A 12,904-nucleotide genomic window follows, 5' to 3' on the forward strand; every position below is an offset into this window, starting at 1 on the left:
TTGTATTTTGTCAAATGCTTTTTCTGCATCTGTGGAGATAGTCACATGGGTTTCATCCTTTCTCTTGTTAAGAAAGTGATTGATTTGTGAATATTGAACCATCTTGCATCCCTGTAATAAATCCTACTTGATCATAATGAGTGATTTTTAATGTATTTTTTGCATTTGATTTACTGATACTTTGTTGGGGATTTTTACATGTATGTTCATTAGAGATAGTGGACTGTAGCTTTTTTGTAGTGTCTTTGGTTGTGGTATCAGGGTAATGCCAGCCTCATAGAATGACTTTGGAAGTTTTCCTTTTTTTATTTTTTGGAATAATTTGAGAAGACTGGTTAGTAGAATTTACTTGTGAGGTCATCTGGTCCCTGGACTTGGATTTGTTGGTCGTTGATTACGGATTCAGTTCCATTACTAGCAATCCATCAGTTCAGATTTTCTATTTCTTCTGGTTCAGTTTTGGAAGATGATGTTCCCAGAAATTTACTCATTCCTTGTATATTGTCCAATTTACTGGCATATAATGTTTTATAATAATATAATCCTTTGTATTTCTGTGGTGGGGGTTCTTCCTCCTTCATACCTATTGAGTCCTCTCTGTTTTTCTTGATGAGTGTGGCTAAGAGGTTCATCAATTTTATCTTTTCAAAGAATCAGGTCTTAGCTTCATCTTTTCTATATACTTCTTTTACTGTCTATTTCATTTATTTTTGCTCTAATCTTTATTACTTCTTGCCTTCTGTTAGCTTTGCACTTTGTTCTTCTAGCTCTTTTAGGTGGAAGATTATTTATTTGAGATTTTTCTTGTAACTTGAGATAGTCCTATACTGCTATAAACCTCTCCTTTAGAATAGCTTTTGCTGTATCCTAAAGATTTTGGACTGTCGTGTTTTCATTTTAATTTGTCTCCATGTATTCTTATTTCCTCTTTGATTTCTTGGTTGTTCAGTAGCATGTTATGTTGTTTAGATTCCATGTATTTGTGTTCTTTCCAGGTCTTTTCTTGTAATTTCTGGTTTCATACCTTTGTGGTCAGAGAAGATGCTTGATAGGATTTCAATCTTGATATATTGAGACTTGTTTTGTGGCCTCATATGATCCTGGAGGATGTTCCTTGTGCACTTGAGAAGAATGTATATTGTTATTTTTGGATGGACTGTTCTGTATGTATCTGTAAGGTCCTCCATGTAGTGTAATATGTCATTCAAAGCCACTGTTTTCTTCTTGATTTTTGTCTGGATGATCAATCTATCTATTGATGTAAGCGAGGTGTGAAAGTCTCCTACTAGTATTGTAGTTTTGTCAATTTTTCTGTCTGTGTTAATTGCTTAATGTATTTAGGTGCTCCTGTGTTGGGTGCATAGATGTTTACAGTTGCGACAGCCTTTTGTTGAATTTTTCCCTTCTTCATTATATAGCACCTTTTTTGTTTGTTTCTTTCTTGATACAGAGTTTGTTTTGAAGTCTCTTTTGTCTCATGCAAGTATTGCTACCTGGGTTTTTCTTTCTCTTCCATTTGATATATGTTTTCCAGCCCTTCACTTTCAGTCTATCTGTTCTTTTAGGTCTGAAGTTAGTCTCTTGTAGACAGCATGTAGATGGGTCTTGCTTATTATCCAGTCACCTGTGTCTTTTTTTTTTTTTTTTAATTTTTATTTATTTATGATAGGCACACAGAGAGAGAGAGAGGCAGAGACACAGGCAGAGGGAGAAGCAGGCTCCATGCACCGGGAGCCCGATGTGGGACTCGACCCCGGGTCTCCAGGATCGTGCCCTGGTCCAAAGGCAGGCGCCAAACCGCTGCGCCACCCAAGGATCCCACCTGTGTCTTTTAATTGGAGCATTTAGTCTACTTATATTTAAAGTAATTATTGATAGGTATGTACTTATAGCCATTTTGTTTATTCTTTTCTGGTTGTTTTTGTAGTTTTTGTCTGTTGCTTTCTTCCTTTGCTTTTTGTGGTTGATGCCTTTGTTTAGTGTTATGCTTAGATTCCTTTCTCTTCATTTTTGGTGTGTCTATTACAAGTGTTTGGTGCTTACCATCTTACGTATATAGCAGTCTATATTAAGTTGATGGTTGCTTAAGTTCAAACGTATTCCAAAAGCACTAAATTTTAACCCACTCTCCGTGTTTTATATATATCATGTCATATTCTACGTCTTTTTTGTATGTGTATCCCTTCACTGATTTTTGTAGATTGGAATTTACTACTAGGTGGTTTAACGTCCATACTGGCATTATAAGTAATCTGCTATTTTTATTGTGTTTGCTTTTACCTATGAAATTTTTTTCTTTCATGATTTTCTTCTATTTATTGCCTTACCTTTCCACTTAAAGAGTTCTCTTTGACATTTCTTTTAAGGCCAGTTAAATGGTGGTGAAATCTTTGAACTTTTTTTTGCCTGGGGAACGCCTTTTCTGAATGATAGGCTTTCTTGGTTGCCAGGTTTTTGCTTTCAGCACTTTGAATGTATCATTCTGCTCCCTCTGGCCAGCAAAGTTTCTGCTGTAAAATCAGCTGACAGCCTTATAGGATTTCCCTTGTGTGTAACTGTTGTCTGTTGTGGCTCTAAAACGCCCTCTCATTATGCTTGCTGGTTATTTATTTATTTACTTACTTATTTATTTAGAGCAGGGAGTGGGGCAGGGACAGAGGGAAAGGAAGAGAGAATCTCAGGTAGGCTCTGCATTGAGTGTGGACCCCAACACGGGGCTCAATCCCACGACCCTAAGATCATGACCTGAGCCCAAATCAAGAGTGGGATGCTTAACCAACTGAGCAACCCAGGTGCCCCAGCATTTGTTGTTTTAGTTATTATGTGTCTTGAAGTGGACCTCTTTGTGTTTCCTGGATATGGGTGTTTATTTACTGCCCCAGATTAGCTAAGTTTTTAGCTATTTCTTCAAATAAGTTTTTTGCTTTCTTCTCTCTCTTCTCTTAGGATTCCTCTAATGTAAATGTTGTTACAGTTGATGTCACTGAGTCCCCCTAAACTATTCTATTTTTTTCATTGCTGTTCATTGTGGTTGCTTTCAGTTATTGTGTCTTACAGATCGCTGATCTGTTCTTATGCATCTTCTAACCTGTTCCCTCTAGTATGTGTGGTTCTTAAAAATTTCATTTACTGAATTCTTTATTCCTTCTTTGTTGATAGTCTGAGCTTCTCTACTCTTTTCTCAAGTTCAGGGAGTATCTTTATGACCATTTATTTTCTATAAATTCTAGTTAGTTAACATACAGTATAATATTAGTTTTAGGTATGACCATTACTTTGAATTCTTTATCAGGTGTATTGTTTTTCTCTGTTTCATTGAACTCTTACTTTGATTTTTGTCTTGTTCATTTGGGACCTATTTCTATCTTCTCATTCTGCCTCTCTGTTTCTATGGATTAGGGAGATCGGCTGTGTCTCCTGGTCTTGAAAATAGTGGCCTTGTGTAGAAGAGGTCCTTTGATGCCCTGTAGCGCAGCACTCCTGTTTCCTCAAACCAGCTGCTCGAGGCAGGTCTTTGGAGGCCACATGCACCCTACTGTTGTGCTTGGGCTGCGTTTGCCATTAGGACATTGCCGTTAGCCCATAAACCACCGTGCCTGCTCGGAGTACACACTCAGGGTTTGGTCCCTATACTGCTGAAGGGCCGGGGTCCATGGTGGGCTAATAGGTGGGGGGAGCAGCAGTCAGACTAGTTGTCTGGAGTTAGCCTCTCCGCCGCAGTTGCAGGAACACCGACCAACAGGACTTTATCTGTCAAGCCAGCTGACAGGCTCAGCTGTGCAAACTGCAGGTGTGCTGGGATATGGGGTATCCTCCTCCTCTCCGCATGGCAGGAGTCACTTTGGAGGGACACCTGCTAAGGCTGGTGGGTTGAATGGGGCAGGGCATATGGTGTTAGCAAGATGGGTGAAGTGTTAGTGTTCAGCTGTCTAGGCTGGGGAAGGAGAGAGAGAGAAACGGTGCCTGCCAGCACTTAGCTTCTTGGAGAAGTCTCCTAAAGATCTCTGCCCTGTTCTGAGATTAGTAAATAAATCTCCTTCGGTCCACCCCAGGCTCTTTCCAAACTGCGACTTTGGTGCTGTGTCCATAGTTGCTTATCATGCTTGTTCTTTAAGGGCAGAACTTCGCTTCCTATTGCCCTCTGGCTCTTAGAGTAAGCCCATTGGTTTTTAAAGTCCCACTGGTTTCCAAACCAGATGTTAGACTCCTCTTCCTGGTTCAGGTCCCCAGTATCTGGGGTGCCTGGTGTGGGGTTTCATGTCTCTGCATGAGTCCCTCCTGCTTGTGGTTAGGTCTCACCAGGGCTTATGTTCCCAACCCCTTCTCCACTCCTGTTTCATGTGGCCTTCCCTCTGGGATCACCCGTGGAAGGTCTGTTGTGGCCGTCTTCAGTGTTGGCTGTCCACGTGCAGCTGTTACCTTGGCGTGTCAGTGGGACGAGGTGAACTTGGGAATCTTACTACCCTATCTTCTATCTGACTCCTACATCTCTAGGTCTAATCCTATATCTTATCCATATTAGGGGATGGCATACTACAGCCCAAGGGCCAAATCCAGTCTGTCACCTGTCTTTGCTAATGAAGTTCTACTGGAATACAGCCACGTCCATTGGTTTATACTTTGTCTTGCTCTACAACTGCAGGATCAATTGTGACAGTAACCAAAAAATGCACAAAACCAAGATATGTACTGTTGGGCCCTTTATGAAAAAAGTTTGCAAGCCCCTGGTCTTTACTGAGGAACTCACTCCTCTGATGGTAAAAATCCTGTCACTATTCAATAAAAAACGTCTACTTCTTTGCATAATTCCCTTGTTAGGTAAACTATGTCCCAAATGCATCAGCAAATCCTTTAAGCCCTGATGAAGGAGAAGGGTTAAGTTTTTATCTTTTTCAAGTAGTCTGCTTATATTTTATATAAATATTAACATTGTTTATTCCTCCAGAATACACATAAAATTAATAATGATTTCCCCCCCAAATTTCTGGGAATATTGCGTTTTTACCAGGTTTCTTTAATTTCTAAAGGAAGGGATGGCACTCAAATCTTAGAATTGTGTTGAATTATGTAAATGACTTTTTCTGTAGGGATTATAAATCCTGGTGCTTCAATACCTCCATTGTTTCCCCTGCTCCATTCCCAAATATGATAGCAGCCAAGAACTCCTTTCCATTCTTGGCCAACCCTGAAATATTTGGAATGTACAAGAATGCTACCTTCTCACAGAACAAAGCTCTAGCTCCCTGTTTAGAATTAAATACAAATGCTGAATAGGCTTTTTGAAAAGTGATATGCTGCATGAAGTACAGATAAGTAACTTGGGGCACGTCGGTGGCTCAGTTGGTTACATGTCTACCTTCTGCTTAGGTCATGATCTCCGTGTCCTGGGATCGAGCCCAGCACTGGGCGCCCTGCTCAGCGGGGAGTCTCCTCCCTTTCCCTCTGCCTTCCACTCATGCTCTCTCTCTCCCTCAAATAAATAAAATCTTAAAAAAAAAAAAAAGATAATTGAAATTTCTTTTGCATTCTTGCTTTGCTGAAAAGAATTTAAAAGGAAGTAGACACACTGGAAACAATCCTGAATACAGGTAAGTAAATTGAAATTGTATGGGTATCGTATCTGTGATATATAATTTTTTATATATGTTTGCTTGCAGGATGCCATGGCTTTTAATAAGTTTAATGTTCTCCACTGGCACATAGTCGATGACCAGTCTTTCCCTTATCAGAGTGTCACTTTTCCTGAGTTAAGCAACAAAGTGAGTAATTCATGTTATTGTACTCTGTCTACAAAAATGTTTGTATGGTTTCTTTGGAAGTTTTTAGCTTAAGTCTTACTTATGGATAGAATTAAAGTATAAAAGTTACATGTTTGTGGTTTAAAAGCTTTTTTAGTAGGCCGTGGCTTACCAATTTAGATCCATCCATAAAACTTACTATAATTGTTATTATGAATGAAAATAATCTCTAGTAGTTACACAAATAACTTTAAAAAACTTAATGTAAGAGACCTGAAGCACATATAACTAATGTAGGGTTGAGTATTTTTATCACGTAGTCTGCAGTTGTACTAGATTCTGTAAACGATGTTTTCTCTCTGAAAAACTACATAGAGAATTTTAGAGATGAGAGCTCCTTAGAAAATAATGGCTGTCTCATAAGTGTTCAAATTAAGTCTATTATGAAACCCTTGGAGGTGGGAGCAAGCCTTGGTGTCATCTTGCTTGGTAACTGACCTTCCCATCCAGAGTTGCAGTTAGGAAGGGACTCTGTGTGTTGTCCTCTGGTCACAATTCCGACGCTTTCTCCAGTGTTATGTAGTATAGGTTGAAATGTTAGTAGTACTCCTGTTTGCACTTGCTTTTTATTACACAAAATCTCACACATATGCAGAAGTAGATAATGACTTCCATGTTCTTGCCACATAACTTCAGTAATCAGTACTTGGCCAATCTTGTATCACCTGTACTCATCCTCCCTTGCCACCATTACTTTTAAGGAAATCCCACACACCATATCTCATTTGTAAAAAAAGGTATGTTTTTGTTAAAACAAAAACCCCATATTATTGCAGCTGAGAAATTAACAATCTAGCTAGCCAACAGTTATTTACATTTCCCCAAGTGCCTTTACCTTTTCTTAATGAAAAAAATTTTATTTGCAATAGGATGCAAATGAGTTACATATACTGTGGTCAGTTAATATGTCCATTAATTGTCTTTTGATCTATGGGTGTCCTCCCTGCCCATCTTTTTTTTTTTTTCTTGATAATTTGTTATTTTTGTTAAACTAAATCATTTGTCTAGTTCCCAAAGTCTGAGTTTTGCCGATGACATTTCCATACTGTCCGTTAACGTGTTCTTCTATCTCTAATATTTACTCTAAGTAAGTAGATCTGATCTTGCTTGGATATAAATTTGATGGGGTGCATGGGACAATACTACTTTTTAGGAGTTGAGCATTTATATTTATGTATAACTTAAGATATAGCTTATAAATTGTATGTAATATTTATTTATATCTTAAAGGTGCTACAGTAACACCTTTAATTGACCTTTATCTTTAGTCACAACCCATACTCATTATAAAGGGATTGAGAGAAATGATTTTTTTAAAAAAAAGCCACTTATCAGAGCATGTCTGAGGGAATTTTTAAAGCTGATAATAATTAAAATGACTTTGAAAGGTGACAGCCCAACTCTGTCATAGTGTGTGAATTTTCATTCTAAAACGGACAAGGCAGTGTATTCAGTTTTCACAGATTTGACTTTGGAAGTCAAACATTTTATTTCTCTTTTGTTGTATGGTTACGAGGTTGAAATAGCATGACGGTAAATGTTCCTGAAACAAGAGGAGCTAGTAGAGATAGTTCCATTAGTAAATCCAGAAATAACCCACAGTGTGCTGAGCCTACTGATAAGATATGGTAAATAGTTTAAATGAGTCCTCCAGGTGCCTGGCTGGCTCAGTCAGTAGAGCATGGGACTCTTGAGTGCATGAGTTTGAGCCCACACTGGGCACAGAGCTTACTCATGAATGCATGAATGATTAAGTGTTTTTTTTAAGATTTTATTTATTTATTCATAGAGGCACAGAGAAAGAGAGAGGCAGAGACCCAGGCAGCGGGGAGAAGCGGGCTCCATGCAGGGAGCCCGACGTGGGACTTGATCCCGGGTCTCCAGGATCACGCCCCAGGCTGCAGGCGGCGCCAAACCACTGCGCCACTGGGCTTGAATGAATGAATAAGTAAATAAAATGTGGGGATTAAAGAAAAAATTTTAAAACTGACTCCTCCAACATCACATAGGACTATTTAATACATTGTGATACTAGAAAAATGACTTGTTCCGGTATCATTGTGCAAATACAACTGTTGAGAGTATCCTGGACAGATCCACCCCATATATTTTAATAAATATGGCTTTTATAGGGAAGCTATTCTTTGTCTCACGTTTATACACCAACTGACGTCCATACAGTAATTGAATATGCCCGATTACGAGGGATTCGAGTCATACCAGAATTTGACAGCCCTGGACATACACAGTCTTGGGGAAAAGGTAAGGAGTGTCTGCAAGTTGCAAAGAATGAGTACCTGAGGTCCTCCATCTTTTATGAGCTGGTGTTTATTCATTTTGTTCATAAGTGTGGTTTGCACAAAAGTAGCACTGTTGACAGATGGAATTGAATAATTATTGTGAGCAAGGTACTTTAAGCTAGGCGCTGCCTAAAGTATGACAACAAGGGCTAGAGGAAGAATTACAAGTAGAACATGCTAAGTGATTTTAAGAAATGGTTTCATGGATGAGAAGGACACTTAAAATGCTTTTGAGGGATTAAAAAATACATTTATGTTTCTGGTAAAGGGAATATCATGAGGAAAGGCAGAAGTTGGAGTGTAAGCGCAGCAAATAGTAAGCACTAGAGGGTGGTTAGGAACTGGCACTGGAGCCACAGAACCTGGCTTTGAATCCTGTTTCTGCCTTTTATAACCTGAATGGCCCTGAGCATGTTAAAGAATGTCTCATCTCAGTTTCCCCATATCTAAAATGTAGTAACTGTCATGTATTTTGTTGAGGGTTAAATAACAATTATAAATGCTAGCTTTATATTCATTCAGATAATACTGAGGGCAGACATGGGAGATAAATCTGATGAAATACATGTAGAGGGAGGGGGGGCCTTGGGTGAGGAAGGTGGGCTCCATCAGGACACATGGAAACAAGTGAAAGTTAGAGGAGAATCATCACATGATGGGAACCACACTCCGGGAAAACCTATGTGAGGAAGAGGTGACAGACTGGAAGTGGAAAGAACCTGAAGTCCTAGACCAGAATGGCGATAATGGGAATGGAAAATAATGTACGGAACTGAGAGACATTCTGGGTGTGTGGTCCATGGAACTTGGCAACTGACCAGCTGTGTGGAGAAGGACGGAAAGTTCCAGGGAAGGAGCAGGAGCAGCTACCCTAGGAACTTACTCAACAGAGAATTTAGCTTTTGTTAGACGGCATTTGAAGTGCAGCTGGAGTATCTAAAAGTGTCAAAAAAAAAAAAAATAGGTAAATTTAAAAATAAAAAATAAAAAAAGAGTGTCGAGCAGGGAATCTGAAATACAGATTGAAGCTCAAGAAAAAGGGTTTGGGTGAGCTGGAGATTTGGGAGTTATTAATATTTGAGATATTTGAAGTAGATAAAATAGAATGATGGAAAAGGAAACAGGCACAGGGGATAGAACTCAAGAATCAGTTCCATCATCTTACTTGGAGGAATTTACCAAGGTAACTCCTAGTAAATGTGCTTATTTTTTTCTGTATAAACTCACAGCTTAAAAATAAAATAGTATAATCATGTGCAAAGCCTTGTCTTCGTGATTAAAATACTACTTCTTCTAGGTCAGAAAAACCTCCTGACTCCATGTTACAATGGACATAAGCAGTCTGAGACCTTTGGACCCATAAACCCTATTCTGAATTCAACTTACTCCTTCCTGTCTCAGCTTTTCAAAGAAGTTAGTGCAGTGTTTCCAGATCAGTTCATTCACTTGGGAGGAGACGAAGTGGAATTTAAATGTTGGTATGACAGTTCTTTAAAATCCTTATTTTTTTAACCATTGCATTTGAAGTAGGTATTTGAGGTCTCCACATGAAAAGGGAAGATGTGGGGAAAGATCTCTGCTTGCAAGGTTTTAAGTTAGTAAGATAACTCGAGAGTACAAGCTTTTAGGAAGGAGAATCAAGATGTGAGAGACAGTGGAGATTGAAGACTACAGTGAAGGGCGATGATTAAGCGGGGGAGAATTAAAAAGAAGTAAAAATGCTCTTTGCCAATAGCCTTAGATGGAGAAGAGAGGCATGAAATAGCAAACTAGGATAACCCATAAAGAAGTTATTCTCTTTTAAGATTATTGATTTGAGAAAGCGAGCGTGAGCAGGGAAGAGAGGGAGAAGCAGGTTCCCTGTGAGCAAGGAGCTCAATGTGGAACTCAATCCCAGGACCCTGAGATCCAGACCTGAGCGGAAGGCAGATGCTTAACCAACTGAGCCACTCAGGCATCCCTCATAATAAAGTTTTTAGGCTCAAAACTTTAAGTTTTAAATTTGCACAAATAAAGGTAGGGATGTGTGCTGCTTGACAGAGACTGGGTTTATCAAATTCTAATGCAATTGTAATCACTGTTTTTGTTGAAGGGAGTCCAATCCAGAAATCAGAGATTTCATGAAGTGGAAAGGCTTTGGTGAAGATTATAAAAAACTAGAATCTTTCTATGTTCAGAAGTAAGTTTTTGTAAGCCAACTTCTATTTTATTTGATCTGTGCCTTTTGTAAAACTTTTAGCTGTAGTAGTTGTTTCGTTTTCTCTCCACTCCTTGTCAAAGTGTAGATACTGTTATACTTTGTTATACACAGTGTCAGTGAAAAATCATCAAAAGAAAATAGTATCCACGGCTTTCTTTGAAGCAATGCAATGATGACTAAGGCTTGCAGGAAGTGTCGGAGGGTAGCGCTCAGCTGCTCAGAGATTTCAGTGCGAAGCCCTGGCTTCCCTGTGAAGTCTTTATCACCGTCCAACCTGTAGAATTCGTTCCCTTTGGTCAACTCCAGGAACATTTCTTTTACTTCCTGTGATGTCCAGTAGGATAGGCGCAGCTGCACGGGCTGTAATTCAGGGACTTAGATCAGCCACATTTCATGTGTTCAACAGCTGGATGAGGCTACTGGCTCCCATGCTGGAAAGCGTGAGATAGGATGTCTTGATCATTGCCGAAACTGGGCACTGCTCTAGATTAGTAATCAGTAAGCTTTTTCGTTAAAGGCCCAGAGAGTAAAATCTTTCATAGGCTTCGTGGGCCCCATTCTTGTTTTTTAAACAATATTTACAAGTGTGAAAACCATTCCTCGCTGATAAGCCATACAAAATCAGGCTGTGGGCTATCGTTTGCCAACTCTTGAATCAAGGCAGCTCAGATTCCAGCCTTTTCCTGTTTTGCTCTTTGTGTGGTACATTCTAATTTTCTAATCCTGCAGAATAATTGGCATTGTCTAAATACCAGGAAGTATTTTTGAATTGTCAGCAATCGTTGAATGTTACGTAGTTGACATCACAGGCTAAATCAGTTTCTTCTAAGATAGCCATGAAATTACCAGAGATTGTGGTTTATATACTACGCTGTGAGTTGCCATGTCTTCCCCACTTTGGGACGTGCTAATTATTGGCCCATTCCTTCAGCACATGATTTTTAAGTCCTCTGCTGTGTGACATTCTGCACCATGTGCTTGAAAGAAGGAACCCCAACTTCAGGTTCTGCTATAAAGCTGTGCTGCAGTGAAAGGCCTGCCAACATGACAATCCTTTATAGAAAACTTTAAACATTGTTAAGCTCATGCTCTGAAATAACTTTTTTCCCCCCCAACGGTAGGGTTTTGGATATTGCTTCAACTGTAAACAAGGGAGCCATAGTCTGGCAAGAAGTTTTTGATGATCATGTGAAGGTGAGAAGTATGAAGACTGCTTTTGATTCTGATAATAAGAGAGACTTATTAACATCTTGGAAGGAAGCAAAGTTGTCCTCAACATTACAGGGAAGTTAGCTTACCTTTTAAACTTTCTGTAGACTGAGATTAGTGCCACCTTTACATCTCTCCCTTCCACCCTCTCCCACGTTCCTCCCCCCACCATCACATTATGTCACAAATCAGAGTACTTTGAAGTAAATTCTTTTTTCACAAGGGCAGAACAAACAAGAATGAAGGAGTCTTTATAGCTACAAAGGTAGTTTTAAATTGTCAACAAACACGCTTTTTACTTTCCTTTGGGTAACTGACCGTTTCAAATCTAGTTACGCTATTACCCTTAGAGAAGGGTTAGCGACATCTTCCAAGTAAGGATAACAGCAGTGTACAGATGGGAAGAAAGCCTTAGTCCATTATACCTAACTGGTGTCCTGTATAGGCAGAGGTGAAATCTCCAACCTTAGGGTTGATGAAACTTCTAATTTCAAGTCCCTACAACCATTGTGTTTAGTACTAACTCAGAAGGGGAAAATTTTTTTTTTTTTTCCAAGAATCTTAGGTGGTTACTTTCCTAATAACTACGATGGCTTCAACTTTCATTTGTAATTGTTGGCCCTAATCGTACATATCCTTTGTAACTTTAATAGCTTCAGCCAGGCACGATTGTTCAAGTATGGAAATTTCAATCGTATAGTGAGGAACAAGCTCAAGTCACAGCCGCTGGCTTCCCTGTCATCCTTTCTGCTCCTTGGTACTTAGATTGGATTAGTTATGGACAAGACTGGAAAGGTTACTATAAAGTGGACCCTCTTGATTTTAGTGGTAAGTGACATACCCATCATTACGTTGATTGGCTAGTTTTCTTCCTTAATTTACCACTAGGATATTACCAACTCACTATCCTCACTTTTATGTTTGATTCTTGGTTTCTTAAGAAAAAGAGAAGGCCCTGTTCATTTTAAACCTTGTAAAAGTATCTCTTTCCACCAATGAGCATTGTTACTCACCCTACAGTTCAAAGACTCTGGATTGCATTAACCTTGTATCTCCTTCAATGGGCCTTTCCACTGTAAGACACTGAAGCAAGGCTATAGTCTACTTCCATGGGTTTCGGGCTGTGTCGTTTTTGGATCCTGAGGAGTTAGGCATCCTTCGAGGAGGCGACAGTAAGAGGAACAGAGTGGTGGAGCCTTAGGCTCTCAGATCCCTGTCCTTAAGACCAGCTCTGCTTTGTCCAGCTTTCTACACCAGATTTCACAAAATTTCCTTCAAGAAGAAGGATTTTAGTGTTAAAAAATACTTCAAAACTGTAGGTCTGTTAGGAATTGACCTTTCTGCAGAAGGTATTTTCTGAGAATCAGAAGGTGCATCACAGGAGTTAATTGTCACAA

General features: G+C 39.3%; 1 protein-coding gene across 1 annotated transcript in view; it reads left to right on the forward strand.

Moving 5' to 3' along the window:
* HEXB (hexosaminidase subunit beta) overlaps nt 1-12,904 on the forward strand; it is a 29,272-nt gene that overhangs the window by 15,219 nt on the left and 1,149 nt on the right. Inside the window, exons 6-11 of the mRNA XM_025448023.3 lie at nt 5,658-5,759; nt 7,931-8,060; nt 9,396-9,576; nt 10,191-10,277; nt 11,420-11,492; nt 12,161-12,335. Coding sequence (XP_025303808.1) covers nt 5,658-5,759; nt 7,931-8,060; nt 9,396-9,576; nt 10,191-10,277; nt 11,420-11,492; nt 12,161-12,335 — 748 coding nt within the window. The remainder of the gene's footprint in view (nt 1-5,657; nt 5,760-7,930; nt 8,061-9,395; nt 9,577-10,190; nt 10,278-11,419; nt 11,493-12,160; nt 12,336-12,904) is intronic.

The sequence above is a fragment of the Canis lupus genome, chromosome 2 (genome assembly GCF_003254725.2).
Source record: "Canis lupus dingo isolate Sandy chromosome 2, ASM325472v2, whole genome shotgun sequence".
NCBI lineage: Eukaryota > Metazoa > Chordata > Mammalia > Carnivora > Canidae > Canis > Canis lupus.